The sequence below is a fragment of the Mytilus californianus genome, unplaced genomic scaffold (assembly GCF_021869535.1).
Source record: "Mytilus californianus isolate M0D057914Y unplaced genomic scaffold, xbMytCali1.0.p SCAF_6, whole genome shotgun sequence".
Taxonomy (NCBI): Eukaryota; Metazoa; Mollusca; class Bivalvia; order Mytilida; family Mytilidae; genus Mytilus; species Mytilus californianus.
In genome coordinates, this window is record NW_026262712.1 from 33,418,380 (window position 1) to 33,439,685 (window position 21,306).

Here is a 21,306-nt window from a genome sequence, read left to right on the forward strand (position 1 = left end):
TTTCCTTCATCAAGAAGGATCAAACCGAAACATTTGATAACCATTGATGGACAAGACCAAAATACATGAAGAGCAATATGAAATAAAGGATAACTTTGACGATAGCCATTGATGGACAAGACCAAAACACATGAAGAGTAATATGAAATAAAGGATAACTCTGACGATAGCCATTGATGGACAAGACCAAAACACATGAAGAGTAATATGAAATAAAGGATAAGTCTGACGATAGCCATTGATGGACAAGACCAAAACACATGAAGAGCAATATGAAATAAAGGATAACTTTGACGATAGCCATTGATGGACAAGACCAAAACACATGAAGAGCAATATGAAATAAAGGATAACTTTGACGATAGCCATTGATGGACAAGACCAAAACACATGAAGAGCAATATGAAATAAAGGATAACTTTGACGATAGCCATTGATGGACAAGACCAAAACACATGAAGTGCAATATGAAATAAAGGATAACTTTGACGATAGCCATTGATGGACAAGACCAAAACACATGAAGAGCAATATGACATAAAGGATAACTTTGACGATAGCCATTGATGGACAAGACCAAAACACATGAAGAGCAATATGAAATAAAGGATAACTTTGACTGAGTGAGTTTGAACCTTAGTTTCTTAATACCTTCTTAATTTATCAACAGGTAATTTACAAAAAAATTGTTATAAATCATGTCAGTTTCGAATAACTGACTTTTGAGTTGATTATACCTCGGGTGACATAGGCAGTGATATCGACCCAGCGTTAGTAAATAAAAATATCACTTGATTAATTACGTGCGTCCGAAGCTGATTTCTTGATTTAACTGGCCAACATTGACCCATTGCTAGTTAATTAAGAATACCACTTAATTCGAGCTTGACATCTTTTTTTAAAGTCTTAGGGTTATTTTCATTTACTATATGTCTATAACTACATTGTAAATTCACCGTATTTAAAAAAAAGAAGTACTTTAAAAACTGACAAAACCAAACACACGACCTAATCAACCAACTGGAAAACAGCTGTCATATTCCGGACTTGGTACAAGCATCTTCTGAATAAAATATACATATATGACGTAATTTAGAGATATTTAAATTCATTTTAGTCATGTTTGACATAAACACACCAGTTACTTCAAATTCAAATAAACTTTAAAATAGAAGAGATACTTTTTTTTTTTAGCTAAACTCACTATTATTGCTTTCTGCAGACAATTAAAACACAGATATAAGAATGAACTTACAGATGACGACGGATATGTTTCAATTGTCGTAACCACAATCCCCTCCTCTTTTCCCTGAACGTGACCCGACGAATTAGACTTTACCGGGTTTGTTCTTACATGAGCAACACGACGCGGGGTGCTACATGTGGAGCACGATCTATAAACCCTTCCGGACTACCCGAGATCGCTCCAGTGTTTGTATGGGGTTTGTTTAGCACAGTCTACATCTCTTTATGTTGTGTGTTGTATACCGTTTGACTTTTGATCCTTTTTTGTGGTTTTTTTTTGCCATGGCATTGTCAGTTGTTTTCGACTTATAATTTAGAATACTGTGGATTCATTCATTTTCGTGGGTATCGATTTTCGTGGATTGAGGAAAACTTGCATTTTCGTGGATATTTCATTTAGTGGTTTTACCAATCTCTGCATACAAAACCTATGAAAAATTTGTTATTCGTTGTATATTTGAATTCGTGGTTTACATGTTCCTACGAAACCCACGAAAATTGGTATCCATCGAATAATAATTAATCCACATTATCCCTTTGGCATATTCACCTCTCTCTTATTCTGTGATTAAGTTTTAATTGATCGTTTCGGAGTATCCTTCATAAACAACCTTCTTCACTGCCATTTTTGAACACAATTAGGATTTGACCCCAATTTCACGGTTCATTGAATAGGACAACGGATAGTGCAATCAGACCGTTCTGTTTTTCGTTTGAATCTTTTTACTTTTGTCATTTCGGGACCATTTATAGGTACCATGTGATATGGAATTTGCTCCTTGTTGAAGGCCACACGGTGACCAATAGTTATTAACTTCTACGTTCATTGGTCTCTGGTGGAGAGTTGTGTTATTGGCAATCATACCACATCTTCTTATTTTTAAAGGGTGTCCTATGGACACAAATTCTTGTTGTACATACTATTAATGCTGGAAAGAAAGACTAACACGTTGTACATGTTGTAGTCGGGTTTCAAACTGTTGTATGTACTATTAATTCTGGAAAGAAAGACTAACACGTTGTACATGTTGTAGTCGGGTTTCAAACTGTTAATAAGCTGATATAAATAAAACCATTACACTATTGGATGGAATGATTGCATATCATTACAACTGTGTATTTTAAATCTAAGTAATGAAGTCAAACAAGCCAAACAGATTCGATACCTAAACGAATAAATTTGGATTACTAGTATATATGTTAACAGACGGATATTATTTATGAGGGTCTTAATGGGGGTTCTTCATGTCTTTATTCTTTAATTTGTTAGACCAATTTTCTTTATTCTTTTTCTTTTTTTTTTCCAATAATCTCTAACCTTTATATTTTTGCACTCCATTATTCTCTGTTCATTATTTTTTTTTCTATTTTTCTCTGTTCTTCATTTTTTGGCCTCTATTCTGCACATTTGCCTACTATTCTCTATTCTTCATTTTTTGGCCCTTTATTCTGCACATTTGCCTACTATTCTCTGTTCTTCATTTTTTGGCCCTTTATTCTGCACATTTGCCTACTATTCTCTATTCTTCATTTTTTGGCCATTTATTCTGCACATTTGCCTACTATTCTCTATTCTTCATTTTTTGGCCCTTTATTCTGCACATTTGCCTACTATTCTCTGTTCTTCATTTTTTTGGCCCTTTATTCTGCACATTTGCCTACTATTCTCTGTTCTTCATTTTTTGGCCCTTTATTCTGCACATTTGCCTACTATTCTCTATTCTTCATTTTTTTGGCCCTTTATTCTGCACATTTGCCTACTATTCTCTATTCTGTAAACCCCATCCAGACCCTCATTTATACCAAAAGTCGACGAAAGACAGGCGCCATCTTGACAAAAATAATAAAGACAAGCAGACAAACAGACAAACACGAGTCCACAGACGCAGAAATGTCAAGGACTGGACAACCAGAAACTCCACTAACATAGCAGCGGTTAACTCATGTGCCCCCGACGTGTTAACCGCCTATACTCCCCTAGTGACAATCGTCTACCAGTTGCTATTTTTATCTGTTGATGTCATATCCGGTGATAAGGAATTATGAAAAGATGGAATGGTCAATATCTATAAAATCCATCTATGTTTTCTATCAAATATCGAAACTGTATCAAAATTTGATTTCAAATTATATGTATATTTCTTTTATTTTTTTACAAGGACACATACATTTATCCAGAGCACCTAATTTTATTCTAAATAAGTCTTTACCTAAATTATTCTATCCTGATTAGCATATTGATTTCTGATAGTTGTTAATTTCTGTGTCATTTGGTCTCTTTTGAAGAGTTGTCTCATTGGCAATCATACCACATCTTCTTTTTTATATTGGTAAGATCTGTGATCAGAAATTGCTGTGAATCAAGATCCGATATCAGTAGGATACTTGTTACCCTCCATAGCACATTGATTACTCTTGTTAATCGTTTCAACATTATCATAATCTGCCGAAAAAAAACATTAATTGTTGAAATGAACTCGGAACGTGTTGTACAGGTTTATGTTTAAGGTAACAGTAAAGCCAATGGGCGATCTCATGTATTTGTATGACATTGTTTCAGAATAGAACACGAGGCACAGAATAGGAATATGAAAAGGAATATCAGTAACTTATATACGATCGAAGCAAAAGTAAATTGAATATTTCCTAGAAATAAGTATAAATGTTTAGAATGCACGTAAATATGGCAAAAGATATTCAATAATTTATTTGACAATTTGACTGAATTTGTTTTTGTTGTATAAATCATTCAAGTGTATCTTTTATCTATAAAACCAATGCCCTCACGACTTCATACTTATACTGGCCTTTTCAGCTTTTTTACGCCGTGCTGGAGATTCAACTATTTATACTACAATAACTAGTTTGGTGACCAATTGTACATTTTATATAAATTAATAAGAAATTTCATCAGCGATAACATACATTCATGGATGGATACCCCATATCTTTTGTTTTTATATTTTGGTATAATTTTAAGTGAATTCGTCGGACAGGAATTCGAAAAATAATAATTTAAAGTAAACAAAAAATGTTTGTACTTCTCTTTTCCGGATATACTAATTTCGTTATCTTTTAAAATATAAAAGTTACACATGTCATTTTTCGATATTGATATGCAGTTCAACATACTCTAGTTGTATTGAAAATTTCACAAACATCCATGAGATAGGTCATTAACGTACCTGTTTCCTTAAAAGATGCTTTTTGAGGCTTTGTAAGATGTTTCTTTTTTCCTGCTTTAAGAACTCATCAAATGCATCATAGTTGTGATTTTCTTTAGCAGACGCGAGTTTCGTCTACATAAGCTTCTTCTGTGAAGATCGAAATAAAATAATCGGCAAGTCAAGTTGAGCATTGCAAACCAAAATTTCAAAACAAATAAGCCAGATTTATGCCATATTTTGCATCTATGCCTGGGGGAAGAAAAACTTAATGAACATCAACTTAAAGAAAATAACCAGGCCATTGATTTTTTTTTTATGTCAAAACAGAAGTACTGCTATTGGCGATTTATGAAAACTCAGGCTTGCAAACTAACTGATTTATTATATTATCTAAACATTCTCCTGATGCTACCCAATAAGTACTTTATCATTAACGCTAACTGGTCATCTTGTTTTACTCCTTTTTGTCTTAAGGATTTTTGAGCATTCATTACAATGACGGTAAACATATTCATTAAACCAAACACAAATATAAATATGAACAAAAGTATAAAAACAGGACCTAATTCAGGATGAAATTCAAGGTATTGATTAAAGTTGACTATCCTGAACGTACATTCTATAAGGACCATAAAACTGTCTCCGAATGATTTGTAACCAGCTAATGAAGCGCCAAACAACAAATGTCCACAACATGCAAACGCAAACAATGAAATAATATAGATAAATGCGAAATATTTTAAGGGTGTGTTTATATGTTCCATCATTGAAAATAGATATTTCAATTTCTGATTCAGCATTAAAAGTTTCAGTAGTTTTATCATTGTAATTACGGTTAACAAAGCCAAAATGTAAAATAATATGCAATCCCATAGGATTGCAAGACTAAAATTAATGTAACTGTCTCTTCCATGACTTCTGTACTGCCGGATTATTTGAATTATCATTCGAAATCTCTCTATAAAAATCGCCATTGAAGTATAGCACAATATTAACATGAACATGGAAAGCTTGTTCCAAAACATTTTAGAGTATGTTTTCAAACTGACTAGTCTTATCTTTTTGATCTCAATATAAGACAGGAAAATCGTCAAAAGAAAAAATATAATCTCAAACACCAAACTCGTAATTTCTTTACTAGTGGAGTAGTGGGATAAAGGTGTTGTATATATCTGAAATGATTTTGTTAGTGTACCCGGGCTGCTATACTCAAAAACGATCATAACTGAACTATACATGTTAACATTAGGATTATACAATACGAATTCTACGAAAAAGGCCCTAGTTCTTGTGTCAATCCATGACTTAAGCATTAACTCTGAAATCTTTGAAATAGCTGAAGGACCTGCGTTCATGTCAACCAAATAGCCACCCCCGCCATATATTGCCCGCTCGCCTAGATATGGTACAGACTCTAAGTCCCAAGCATTTTGGTAGGACCATTCATCAGTGGATGAGACCAGTGTTGACTGAATCTGCCAGGACTTGTTGTAATGGTCATTGTCATCATTTATTGAGTTCAATGAAGACGTACATTCCATGCCAAGATGGTCAAAGCCAAATAGTTTCTTCAACTTATCTGGAAAGTTACAGCTGTCTGAAAAAAATAAATATGTTCATGAAAACCTGTTAGATCTTAAAAATAGAAACATACAAATTGAAAATAGTGAAAACAGAACAGGAACAATCAACGAAGTTCAGGTTTGGTTCAGGGTGGTGCAACCCTTAACTTATAAAGAATATTTTAATTTAAAAAAAGAATATTGACAGGTATCATTTAAATCAGACAAGTCCCAAAAAAACTAGCAACTATGTAATGTTAATTTTAATCTGTTGTATAAGCACTTGATCAAAGGATAAATTTCTAGGAGAACTTCGAATACATAAGCGCTTACTATAATTCTAAACTAAAATGAAGAAGTCATCGTACAATTATACATTAGTTCAATTGTTACTAAAATTTAAATGTTTTGTAGTTTTCAATATGAACGGAAATCCTCTAACTTTGAATTGCAATGGGTAACAAGGCGGGTGCCACTACTGAAGCAGGAACCGTAATCCTTCCTGAGCACCTGTGTTCACCACATTCCGTAGGGAAGTGCACAATATCATTAACCGAGGGTACTATTTCGAATAGTCAATGATAAACACACATCTGTATTCCTATTATTGCACTGAGAGTAAATTTTAACCGAACCAATATAAAACTGATACCCACATCTCCATTTATTCATATTCATAAGAAATTTTTATTCTAAGCTGACGACAATGTTGAACTTTTGAATTCAGAGAATTGCATCAACTCATTCACAAAGCGCTTCGAGGATGCTAACAACAATATGCTAAGATCCGCCTATCGATATGAGCATACTCCTGTCTATTGACAGCAGTGGAAATTACAATTAAGCAAATGTACGCTTCCCCCAAAATAGTTTGAAGTTTATGCCAAAGTGAAGAATTTTGATTATCAAACAGCATTCGTACACCATGTATGATAATTTATTATGAATACAATAAAGCACTCATTTGCATTCATATCATAAGAAAAATCCAGAGACATCCAAAAAATATTATTATTAAAAATTATCATATCTTATAAAAAAAGGACATAGACCCATATAATTTTACACGATATAGTATCCTTTGATAAATAATTCACTGATGGTTTTGATTTCATACTGCCAAAAATGTGAGTTTGCATTAAAACAATTATGATTTGGGAGGGGGGGGGGGGGGGGGAGGGAGGGAGGGACTTATCGTATTATTACACTTTACGTTGAAATGCCAGATTTAGATTTGTTAACACGAGGGAGATATTTTACTCCATCCCATGGCTAAGATTTTATTACTTTTCACTAAGATGTTCGAACAATTTTGCGCTTTATTGAATACGAATGTTTGTTATGTACATATTAAGACAATAATAACCATGATACAAAAAATTTTCGACGTTATTGATCCCATGTTTTTAATTTTAAACATATACACCCTCATCAGGCACGTTAGAGATCCCATGTCTGTAAATTATAAACGTATACACCTTCATCAGGCACGTTAGGGATCCCATGTCAGTAAATTATAAACGTATACACCTTCATCAGGCACGTTAGAGATCCCATGTCTGTAAATTATAAACGTATACACCTTCATCAGGCACGTTAGAGATCCCATGTCTGTAAATTATAAACGTATACATCCTCATCAGGCACGTTAGATATCCCATGTCTGTAAATTATAAACATATACATCTTCATCAGGCACGTTAGATATCTCATGTCTGTAAATTATAAACATATACACCTTCATCAGGCACGTTAGAGACCCCATGTCTGTAAATTATAAACATATACACCCTCATCAGGCACGTTAGAGATCTCATGTCTGTAAATTATAAACATATACACCTTCATCAGGCACGTTAGAGACCCCATGTCTGTAAATTATAAACATATACACCCTCATCAGGCACGTTAGAGATCTCATGTCTGTAAATTATAAACATATACACCTTCATCAGGCACGTTAGAGACCCCATGTCTGTAAATTATAAACGTATACACCTTCATCAGGCACGTTAGAGACCCCATGTCTGTAAATTATAAACGTACACACCTTCATCAGGAACGTTAGAGACCATAAGTCTGTAAATTATAAACGTATACACCCTCATCAGGCACGTTAGAGACCCCATGTCTGTTTCTTATAAACATATACCCCTTCTTCAGGCACGTTAGAGACCCCATGTCTGTAAATTATAAACGTATACACCCTCATCAGGCAGGTTAGAGATCCCATGACTTTAAATTATAAACATATACACCCTCATCAGGCAGGTCAGATATCCCATGTCTGTAAATTATAAACGTATACACCCTCATCAGGCACGTTAGAGATCCTATGTCTGTAAATCATCAACACATACACCTTAATCAGGCACGTTAGAGATCCCATGTCTGTAAATTATAAACATATACACCCTCATCAGGCACGTTAGAGATCCCATGTCTGTAAATTATAAACATATACACCCTCATCAGGCAGGTTAGAAATCCCATGTCTGTAAATTATAAACGTAAACACCTTCATCAGGAACGTTAGAGACCCCATGTCTGTAAATTATAGACGTATACACTCTCATCAGGCACGTTAGAGATCATCCCATGTCTGTAAATTATAAACGTATACACCTTCATCAGGAACGTTAGAGATCCCAAGTCTGTAAATTATAAACGTATACACCCTCATCAGGAACGTTAGAGATCCCATGTCTGTAAATTATAAACGTAAACACCCTCATCAGGAACGTTAGAGATGATCCCATGTCTGTAAATTATAAACGTATACACCTTCATCAGGCACGTTAGAGATCCCATGTCTGTAAACTATAAACGTATACACCCTCACCAGGAACGTAAGATATCCCATGTCTGTAAATTATAAACATATACACCTTCATTAAGCACGTAAGGGATCCCATGTCTGTAAATTATAAACGTATACACCCTCATCAGGCACGTTAGATATTCAGGCACGTAAGATATCCCATGTCTGTAAATTATAAACGTATACACCTTCATCAGGCACATTAGAGATCCCATGTCTGTAAATTATAAACGTATACACCTTCATCAGTCACGTTAGAGATCCCATGTCTGTAAATTATAAACGTATACACCCTCATCAGGCACGTTAGATATTCAGGCACGTAAGATATCCCATGTCTGTAAATTATAAACGTATATACCTTCATTAAGCACGTAAGATATCCTATGTCTGTAAATAATAAACGTATACACCTTCATCAGGCACGTTAGATATCCCATGTCTGTAAATTATAAACGTATACACCCTCATCAGGCACGTTAGATATTCAGGCACGTAAGATATCCCATGTCTGTAAATTATAAACGTATACACCTTCATCAGGCACGTTAGAGATCCCATGTCTGTAAATTATAAACGTATACACCTTCATCAGGCACGTTAGAATTCAACCCATGTCTGTAAATTATAAACATATACACCCTCATCAGGCACGTTAGAGATCATCCCGTGTCTGTAAATTATAAACGTATACACCCTCATCAGGCACGTTAGAAATCATTCCATGTCTGTAAATTATAAACATATACACCCTCATCAGGAACGTTAGAGATCCCATGTCTGTAAATTATAAACATATACACCTTCATCAGGCACGTTAGATATCCCATGTCTGTAAATTATAAACGTATACACCTTCATCAGGCACGTTAGAGATCCCATGTCTAAAAATTATAAAATTTTACAACCTCATCAAGCACATTAGAGATCCCATGACTGTAAGTTATAAACATATACACCCTCATCAGGAACGTTAGAGATCCCATGACTGTAAATTTTAAACGTATACACCTCATCAGGCACGTTAGAGATCCCATGACTGTAAATTATAAACGTATACACCCTCATCAGGAACGTTAGAGATCCCATGTCTGTAAATTATAAACGTATACACCCTCATCAAGCAGGTTAGAAATCCCATGTCTGTAAATTATAAACGTAAACACCTTCATCAGGAACGTTAGAGACCCCATGTCTGTAAATTATAGACGTATACACTCTCATCAGGCACGTAAGAGATCATCACATGTCTGTAAATTATAAACGTATACACCTTCATCAGGAACGTTAGAGATCCCAAGTCTGTAAATTATAAACGTATACACCCTCATCAGGAACGTTAGAGATCCCATGTCTGTAAATTATAAACGTAAACACCCTCATCAGGAACGTTAGAGATGATCCCATGTCTGTAAATTATAAACGTATACACCTTCATCAGGCACGTTAGAGATCCCATGTCTGTAAACTATAAACGTATACACCCTCACCAGGAACGTAAGATATCCCATGTCTGTAAATTATAAACATATACACCTTCATTAAGCACGTAAGGGATCCCATGTCTGTAAATTATAAACGTATACACCCTCATCAGGCACGTTAGATATTCAGGCACGTAAGATATCCCATGTCTGTAAATTATAAACGTATACACCTTCATCAGGCACATTAGAGATCCCATGTCTGTAAATTATAAACGTATACACCTTCATCAGTCACGTTAGAGATCCCATGTCTGTAAATTATAAACGTATACACCCTCATCAGGCACGTTAGATATTCAGGCACGTAAGATATCCCATGTCTGTAAATTATAAACGTATATACCTTCATTAAGCACGTAAGATATCCTATGTCTGTAAATAATAAACGTATACACCTTCATCAGGCACGTTAGATATCCCATGTCTGTAAATTATAAACGTATACACCCTCATCAGGCACGTTAGATATTCAGGCACGTAAGATATCCCATGTCTGTAAATTATAAACGTATACACCTTCATCAGGCACGTTAGAGATCCCATGTCTGTAAATTATAAACGTATACACCTTCATCAGGCACGTTAGAATTCAACCCATGTCTGTAAATTATAAACATATACACCCTCATCAGGCACGTTAGAGATCATCCCGTGTCTGTAAATTATAAACGTATACACCCTCATCAGGCACGTTAGAAATCATTCCATGTCTGTAAATTATAAACATATACACCTTCATCAAGCACGTTAGAGATCATCCCATGTCTGTAAATCATAAACGTATACACCCTCATCAGGCACGTAAGAGATCCCATGTCTGTAAATTATAAACGTATACACCTTCATCGGGCACGTTAGAGATCCCATGTCAGTAAATTATAAAAGTATACACCCTCATCAGGCAGGTTAGAGATCCCATGTCAGTAAATTATAAACGTATACACCCTCATCAGGCAGGTTAGAGATCCCATGTCTGTAAATTATAAACATATACACCCTCATCAGGAACGTTAGAGATCCCATGTCTGTAAATTATAAACATATACACCTTCATCAGGCACGTTAGATATCCCATGTCTGTAAATTATAAACGTATACACCTTCATCAGGCACGTTAGAGATCCCATGTCTGTAAATTATAAACATATACACCCTCATCAAGCACGTTAGAGATCCCATGTCAGTAAATTATAAACGTATACACCCTCATCAGGCAGGTTAGAGATCCCATGTCAGTAAATTATAAACGTATACACCCTCATCAGGAACGTTAGAGATCCCATGTCTGTAAATTATAAACATATACACCCTCATCAAGCACGTTAGAGACCATCCCATGTCTGTAAATTTTAAACGTATACACCTTCATCAAGCACGTTAGAGATCCCATGTCTAAAAATTATAAAATTTTACAACCTCATCAAGCACATTAGAGATCCCATGACTGTAAGTTATAAACATATACACCCTCATCAGGAACGTTAGAGATCCCATGACTGTAAATTTTAAACGTATACACCTCATCAGGCACGTTAGAGATCCCATGACTGTAAATTATAAACGTATACACCCTCATCAGGAACGTTAGAGATCCCATGTCTGTAAATTATAAACGTATACACCCTCATCAAGCACGTTGGAGATCCCATGTCTGTAAATTATAAACGTATACATCCTCATTATGAACGTTAGAGATCCCATGTCTGTAGATTATAAACGTATACACCCTCATCAGGCACGTTAGAGATCCTATGTCCAGAAAGAATAAACGTACACATCATCAGGCACGTTAGAGATCCTATGTCCAGAAAGAATAAACGTACACATCATCAGGCACGTTAGAGATCCCATGTCCGTAAAGAATCAACGTATACACGCCCACCAGTCACGTTTAAGGCACGTAAGAGATCTCAAAATATAAACGTATTCTTACTCGCCATGCACGTTAGAAATCTCATGTCCGGAAAATATAAACGTATACACCCTCACCAGGCACTTTAGTGATATCATGTCTAAAAATATAAACGTATAAAACCTCACCAGACACGTTACAGATCTCATGTTCGGAAAATAAAACGTATATACCCTTATTAGGCGCATTAGAGATCTCATGTTTAGTAAATACAAACGTATACGTTGGAAACATTAAAAACGTAGCATGGGAGAGTTGCAACATAAAACTTTAGTACGGTGACAAATTGTTGAGAACTTGAAAATTAGTAACACAATATGTTATTTGAATTATGTCATTTTCGAAACACTGGCTACTGGCTGGAAAGTATTCAGTGGCTTAAAGTCAATCATGAGCGGTACAAATATATATTATTATCGTGCAGACAACACGAGTCTCCTGAACAATCCTCTGAAGCTCGATCATCATAAAAATAACAGTCTTTCAATAAAAAAGTTGTACTGAGCTGGTGAAAAAATATGATTAACAGCAACCACTAAAATACAAGCCTGGGATAGGCATCTGAAGAATGTGGCGGGGTTTAGCATATTTGCGAGAGCTTAACCCTCCCCTTATATGGGACAGCGGTATAACAGCTCAACAAAAGAACAAAATGTTAATAAGTTAAAAAGAGCTTAACTCGTCAGATCGACAAAAAGCACAACAACAGAAAAAGACGAAAGACACAAAGTACAGATCTAAGAGTATATAAAAATTATGAAAAGTAGACAAGCCCATGTGTCTGTTTTGAGATACAAATATTAAAGCAAAATGCAATTTTTGCAGAAATAGATGTCATCAGAATATTTATGTGAAATGTATTGACAGAAATAGATGTCACTGGATTATTTATGTGAAATGTATTGGCAGAAATAGATGTCACGGGATTATTTATGTGAAATGTTTTGGTAGAAATAGATGTTCCTGGATTGTTTATGTGAAATTTATTCTCAGAAATAGATGTCACTGGATTATTTATGTGATTTTTTTTGGCAGAAATAAATGTTTAACTGCATGAAAAATTTTTCAGACAAGAGAATTTCAAAATACTTTTTACAGGAAGTGTGTTCGATTTTTAAAAACTATTGAGAACTATAAGCGATTCCTACGCAAAACTATTTTTTTAAATAGGTTTAGTGTCTCCTGCAATACTTGCTTCACTCACCATGTTATAAGACTATAGAGTTACAAAACGTAAAAAAAATATAAAAACAAGCGAAATCCTCGGGGACGATTTAAAGATAGTGAACTAGAACAGCGACTAGAAATTCGTGAAAATTATAATGCAAAATTTTGAATGTGCATCAAATATATATCGTCACTGACCTCGTTGTTTATTTATTGTTTACCTCTTTGAACCCTTATCTGTCGCAGACGAAATTTTCCTATTAGAAGAAAATCATTTTCTGGAATCTTGCTTGACATGTCATATGGTATTGTTCTCTTCAATGGCGGAATCACACTTTCATTGATATAAGTCCAGACATCACCGCGTGTCTTAACCTACAAAATCATATTTAGATATAAAATGCTCAACACGGTACTATTAAGTTTAGTTTTTGTGTGAATATAAGCATAAAGACAATAATTATCATTTCAATAAATATGTTTTGTTTTGTTTTGATATTAATCTGCTGTCCCACATGTCTTTTTGTTTAAATTTCGTCCTTTATTTTCTAAATACAGGAGAACGAGTTACCGAAATCAATAATCCTAAATATAAACTAGATGTGAAGTGCCTAGAGACCTTGTCCGAGGTGCTGTACAAAAATCCACAAGATTCTGTTAAATTCCTAATATTATCGTTTTTATAAACAGTGCTATTTATATAAAAAAGCGAAAAGTAGATACAAATTATTTGTTTTAGGTCATGAAAAGTCTCACTTTGTAAACAACGACACTGGATTCCAGCAAAAGCACCGAAGATGATATGAGCAAGTTTCTGGACGTTTTGATCGATATCATGTTTGTGCGTATTGATATTTTAGCAGACAGTCGGTATCCAAATGGTACTAATTGTGTGCACTACTAACGGACGACTTGTTTTTGTATTCAATTATTGATAATCTCATATCACTCAATAACCCGCATTTTCAATGAGTGCTTTCGTCTCATTTATCGCAGGGAACTTGGTAACTTCTACGTCATTTGGTCTTTGGTCTTTAGTGGAGAGTTGTCTCATCGGCAATCATACCACTTTTCTTATAATTTCTTTTAATATTGAAATTAAGGATACTACAAATGTGTGAGGTTTGCTTTATAGCTATATCGTTCCTCGAATTTGGCACAGGTGGACGACTTAAAAACTAGAATCTATAACATATGTGATGATTTCAACTTTCCAAAATCAACTTTCCTTTTTCTCAGCAGTTACATACCCCCCTGCTCCATCAGATGGCGTTTATATATCTCAATTAATACGATAAGCTCGTGCATGTTCACACTTTACGGACTTCAAACACAAAAATGACTCAAACATCGTTATGAGGAAGAATGACTGAAATCGACACTACTTGAATTTAACAGTCATCTTCTCAAATTATTGAACCTATACTATGTATCGGTGTCTCACCTCATAGTGATATGTTTTCGCGTCTTAGCTACTTAGATCCCAGTATAGTCTGATCTGTAATTTTACTGATTGTGCCCTATTCCCTATTCCCTTGTGAAATGTGGATTGAATTGTAGGAGATACTTAGCTGTCGACACACCCTGTTTCGATCCTGATGGAGGTCATGCAATAAGACTATTTTCATATTACCGACTTTTGACTCCAGATAATATAATTTTTCGACAGGTTAACTTTTCTGTGGTAGAACATCCTGGTACTAGGTCAAGTAAGAGCAACCAAAACAAGTAAAATCAAACATATAATCGGTGTAATTTGAGGGGAAAGTACTGTTTTCCGATGATTTTGTCGTGCAAAGAAAATGTAAAGCAGTTAATTTTCCCTAAAAATTGTACCGATTGAAAGCTTGATTTTACTTTTTTACCTTGCTCTCACTTGACTTGGTATCAGGATGTCCTACCACAGAAAAGGTAACCTGTTGAAAAATTATATAATCCGGAGTCAAAAGTTGAAAATATGAAAATAGTCTATTCCCTTACTGTTCTGTTTTTTTTTTTTCTGGAAACATCGGTACAGCGCTGATGTGTCTACTTTGACTTATGGTTTATGATTGCTTACTGGTTTGTCTTACTTACAGTTTCTAATTTCTTTTTGATAAACATATTATTGATAGCTTGTGACTGCATGAAACATTTCTCCACGGGTCGATGGTTGTGTACAACAAATAACAACATAAATGTGAAAAACACGAAAAGAATTATGTCCTGAAGATTTGTCTGGATTTTTTCTTTTAAATCAAATTCTTGTTTAGCTTTCTTCAGACTTTTTTTTGAAGCATGTTCTGGGATAATTGTCGTCATATTACTTCTTCTCTGCAATAATGTATTGCTTTCTGAAATTAAAAGATAAATATTTCATAAGATATCAGCTAGACGATATTACGTTATAAGAAAAGTGTATGATTATGTTTACATGAATTAATTTTCAAAAACTAAAGGTCAGGAAATACAGGATATAATGATTTTGAGATTTTTAATTGAATGAATATATGGCAACAGGTTATGAATAAACTCATAATAGACACTAGGCTTAAAATTTTGTACGCCAGATATCGTTTCATCTACAAATCATAAAAATTAAAAAGATTTAAAAAAAAAAAAGTTTGTAGAGCATTGGGACCCAATTTCCGAATCGTTTTGCCAAATACATCTAAGAAAATCTGGGGTAGACATTTCTTGGTTTAAAAAGAATTCAAAGTTTTGTCAACAGTTAATTTATAATAATGACCATATCAGTGATAATGCATGTCAATATAGAAGTGCTGACTATTGGGCTTGTGATTACACTTTTGTCTTATGTTAACACTGGTTATATGAAGTTTTGAAAAAGAAGATACTTTACATATCTAGAACCAAATTTATTTTGGACTCGAGCATCACTGAAGAGATATGAATTGTCGAAATGGGCATCTGGTGCAATAAATTGTGTATCATTAAATTAATGTACTTATATACGGCCTAATATATATCACATAGTTCAATGTTTAATTCTTCAAATCGGGGCTTATAACTCGTAAAAAAATGAAAATAACTCTTCATAAATTATATGCCTCCGAAGTGCTTTTCTGGATTTTCCTTAAGGTGGCACATAACACTACAGGGAGATAACTCTGTAAAAATCAGCTGAACGTTTTAATCACGTTCTATTGTTAACGAAAAATTAAGCTTCTCAATGATCAAAATTAGTGTTTGTCAAACAGCTAAATATCCAATGAAATTTTTCCGATAAAGTGTTTGGTTCAAAGTTTTTTGAAATTTTTATATTTTTTTCAAAGGGTCAAAGTTATTATCTTGTCAAAATTTTATGAAAATTAAACGAGCCAAATTAATTTTAGTCAAAGTGTTTGGTACCACCTTAATCAGGTTCAAACCCAAACATTTGAAAGCCATTGATGTATAAGTACCGAAACACGTGGATATCTATAACACCAAAAAAGGAGACTAAAAATAGCCAAGTTCATCTAAAGTCAACTTTGCCTGATGGAGTTGGAACCTTAGTTTCTATATAAATTTCAAACTGAAAAAAAATGAAAATTTAAGAAAGGTATTTTATACATCAAGTCGGTACCGAGGTGGACCAATAGTCCACCAGCAGCAGTATCTATCTAGTGCTATAAAAAAAAAAAAAAAACTTTATCAATTTGTATGAGTCTTCTGGATTTATTTACAAGGAACGTTCAACACTAAACATTAGAAAGCCTAGAATGTATAAGTACTGAAACACGTGGAGAGCTATATTATAAAAAAAGGGCAAAAATATTAGTTAGATCCATCTTTGCCTGAGGGTGTTGTTACCGTAGTTTCTTGATAATATCTGACTTTATAAACAGACAATTTAAGAAAAGTATGTCATAAATCATGTCAGTACCAACGCTCTCATAGAGCCAACTGACATACCAGTGAATTATAAAATATAGATCTGTTTTAGATCTTAAGGATGTTCGCTACTCTTGTTTTTGACTTCTTGTCAGATATTCGGAATCCTCTAGTTTTATCCATGTGGTGCCAATACAAATTTTGCCCACTGACCCCTTCTTTTCTTTTCATAATTTTATTGCATATAGTTTTAAAAGTCATTTTTGAAAATTTATAAAACCTTGTTATTTTTTCATTGTTTTTGAAAGGAAAAAGGTGTCAATGTTAAATGTATGAAAAATCCCGCCAAATTTTGATTATATCTCAAAAACTAGAAAACGGACCTATTGTTTTTTTTCTAATTTTTAAGTTCCCTTATTCATATTTTTTCAATCTATTACAGTCTTTTAAAAACCTTGTTTTTTTGAAACAGAGGAGCGAACATCCTTAATTTGCTTATTGTCATATAGTTTCTATCTAACTATCTTAATTTTGAACATATTTGATAAAACGCAAAATAGGCATTAACTCGAAAAAGGAACTGATAAAAGATATTTATGACATGTTTTATTGATGATCATTATTGTTAATAGGTTCTGTATATGCCTATCTATCATATTTTAGATTAGTGTTTCGTAGTATAAAGTAGTAATGTTAAATTTTGACGAAAATTGTTCATTATAGAACAGTCACTCCTATAATGTTACAGACTGAAACAACTGATAATTTTGTTCATACGGACGTATTGACCAGCGTCTTTGTTATCCTTTTCGTCGTCTTTCGTATTTACTAAGGTGTTGTTAGTTTCTCTTCGACTTTTTACCTTCATCACCTCCAGTAGGAACGCTCAAAAAGCCAAATATGTATAAACTATTATTACATGAGAAGCGTACGATGAGACCTAAAAGTAAAGCTAAATCCATCGAATGTCAAATTTGCCTGAGGGTGAAAGAACATCTATATAACGTCAACTCTGCATGAGAGAGTTTTAACTTTAGTTTCTTAATATTTTTTCAAAATAATTTCTAAATTCCACAACGGCGAATTCAAGTAACGTGTGTTATCAAAACTGTCTTCCGAAGAAGGGACTACTGCGCTGGTGATAAACATCTCGGGACCCACCAGTCTACCAGCATTTGAATCTACCCAGTGCTTGAAAATGAAAACATCTGTTCATATTTTTTTTTTTAAAAAACGACCAAAATACAAGTCAGTGGTACCAAACAATTTGTTTGGATATGTCTTTACTGTTAAATCATTCTCACAAAATCCAATTTCTCCTTAAAAATGGTTGATTAGTACCGAAGGTAAAAAAAGGCAACATGCATGATTATCATAATGGTCCAGCTGATAAAGCAAATCGCATTTTATATTTAAAGACTACCATTGAATGCCTCTATAAGATTTTAACAGTGTAACCCACCTTCCTTACCACGGACGACATCTTTTTATGATATGACTATATCTAATCTGTGTAGTAATCAATAGTTAGACAAAACAAGTGCAAAATATGTTTTAATCCTGGTATATATGATAACTTTACTTACCATATAAAGGAACTGTCTGACTGATAGACGGACATGGCGCAAACTTATAGTGACATTTGGCGTCGCTGGTAGGAGACTAATAAACTGGTAACTAAACCAAACTTGTATGTGAAATTATCAAACTTACCTTCTGGTTTGTGTACAATCAAGACTGGTCCATAATCAATTTTCACCTCCCGTTTCAATATAAATGTAAACAACATGGCAAAAAACACAACACTGATAGGTTCAATTAAAAATACATCATCAACAAATGCTGTAAGAAAGGACACCAGCCAATTCAAACTCTCATAGTAGCCATATTTTAATCCGTACAGCATAACAAAATATGATGTGGTCAAAGATGTCAAAATAGTTGTGGCCCATGCAATGTATATAACCCACCACGGAAACCTGAAAATAAATTTTTTTAAATACATATAAAAGTAAAAGTAATTGTGTCAATTTACAGATTTCCTTAAAATACTGTCAGATATGAAAAGATCTCAAAACATTTTGTTTATAAGAAGAATTTTATTTAACCAATAATGGGATTGAGGCAGATTTCAATGTAAATATAAAAAACAAGAAGATGTGATATGATTGCCAATGAGACAACTCTCCACAAGAGACCAAATGACACAGAACTTAACAACTATAGGTCACCGTATGGCCTTCAACAATGAGTAAAACCCATACCGCATAGTCAGCTATGAAAGGCATCGAAATAACAAATGTAAAACAATTTAAACGAGAAAAACTAACTAACGGCCTGTTTTATGTACAAAATGATGTACGAAAACAAATATGATATACAGTAACAAACGACAACCACGGAATAACAGGCTCCTGGCTTGGGACAGGCACATACAGAATGTGGCGGTATTAAACTAGTTTGAAGACAACAACCCTCCCCTAACTTTGGACAGTAGTGTAACAGTACAACATAAGAACAAACTATAAAAATCAGTTGAAAATGGATTTACTCATGAGGTGGATACAAAACAGAAATACATCTAACAAAAACACAGAGTGGACATGGCAAGGTACTTATACATTCCCATAACAAAAAGACACTAAATACAGATCTGAGAGTACTCGCAGCTACTGACAGCTAGTTCAAAGCCAATAACAACTAATAAAAAAATCATGCATCTAAGACTAGAATATCAATCTGCCACATCCAACATCGAATGGATTAAGTGTATAGACGTCATTAACAGTCAGAGAAAAACATGACCTTGTGCAATGCCAAGATACAGGTATCGACAGATTGTAGGGCCATGAATGTTCATATGTATATATAAATCATATTTAGTTTGATTTTAATTTACTGATAACAAAATCAATATTAATACCAATAAAAACAATATTCAAAGATCTAATTATAGTGTTGAATAGGTAACCTTTTATAATAGATTATAATCAAAGGATCGATAAGTTTACCCTGATCGTTTCTAAATTTCCGGGCTCGGAAAGCAACATCTCCGAAAAAAAATTAAGGATGTGTATAGTTATCACAATTTCATCACAATATTTGCGAACAAGTCGTTTAACACTTATGCTCTGTGAAATTTTAATTAATTTGAGATGTAGAACAGCAACAAAAGTGCTGTTTTTTTTGTTTCTGTGTGTTTTTGTTTTTGCTGTGCATGCACTGATTTTGTGTTATGGATGGAAACCTTTTATTTTTCTATTATATGACGAAAACAGTATCAGAATAAATCTTGCGATCAGCAAATAAATATCTTCTTTTATTACTCAAAGTACTTGTCAATATGCCATAACCAACCAAACCTACTTAAGATACAGAATTCCATTTCGGGTCAATAGCCGCGGAAAAAAAATCTGCCAGAGAAGGTTGACAAAAATGAATACACATAGTATATAACATGATGAGTCTTTTGTAGATGGAACGCGCGTCTTGCGTACAAATTTTTAATTCTGGTATCTAAAATGAGTTTATTATCAATATTCATAATAAATAGACAATTTCAAGGGAAAATCTCTTTTTTTCGATTAATATTTGAACTGTTAAAATGAAATCAAGGATGTGAACCAGGATTCGCAATGTTAATGGAATAATGAAAATATCACTTTATACATTTGATGAGTAGGAATGCTTTATCATAACGCTCAATCTCCAACCCAAAATTTGAATTTCCAAGGATGTACAAGTACTAGAATACCGTGGGAGGTATATGACCATAAGTATTTAAAAATAGCAACATTAACCTAGGATCAATAAGTGTTTACTTTTTTAGGATTTTCATGAAAGCAGTTTGTCTCTTTTTGCGATTTCCATTCGAATTTTCTTGGAATTAGTTTAAGGTGGTACCCAACACCTTGACTAATATTAATTTGGCTCGTTTGTTTTTCATAAAATTTTGACAAAATGTTTACTTTAACCCTTTGACAAAAATATAAAAAATTCAAAAAATTTGAACCAACCACTTTATCAGAAAAATTTCATTGGTTATATAGCAGTTTGACAAACACTAATTTTGATCATTGAGAAGCTTAATATTTCCTTAACAATACAACGTAATTAAAACGTTTAGCTG

General features: G+C 33.8%; 1 protein-coding gene across 1 annotated transcript; it reads right to left on the minus strand.

Moving 5' to 3' along the window:
• Positions 1-4,798: 4,798 nt before the first annotated feature.
• On the minus strand, positions 4,799-15,686 carry LOC127705576 (polycystic kidney disease 2-like 2 protein). Its single transcript, XM_052209904.1, has 3 exons — positions 15,438-15,686; positions 13,583-13,736; positions 4,799-6,009 (listed from the first exon to the last, which is right to left on the minus strand). The coding sequence occupies exons 1-3, from the start codon at positions 15,660-15,662 to the stop codon at positions 4,799-4,801; spliced, it is 1,590 nt and encodes a 529-aa protein (XP_052065864.1). The 5' UTR covers positions 15,663-15,686.
• Between the last annotated feature and the right edge of the window lie 5,620 nt (positions 15,687-21,306).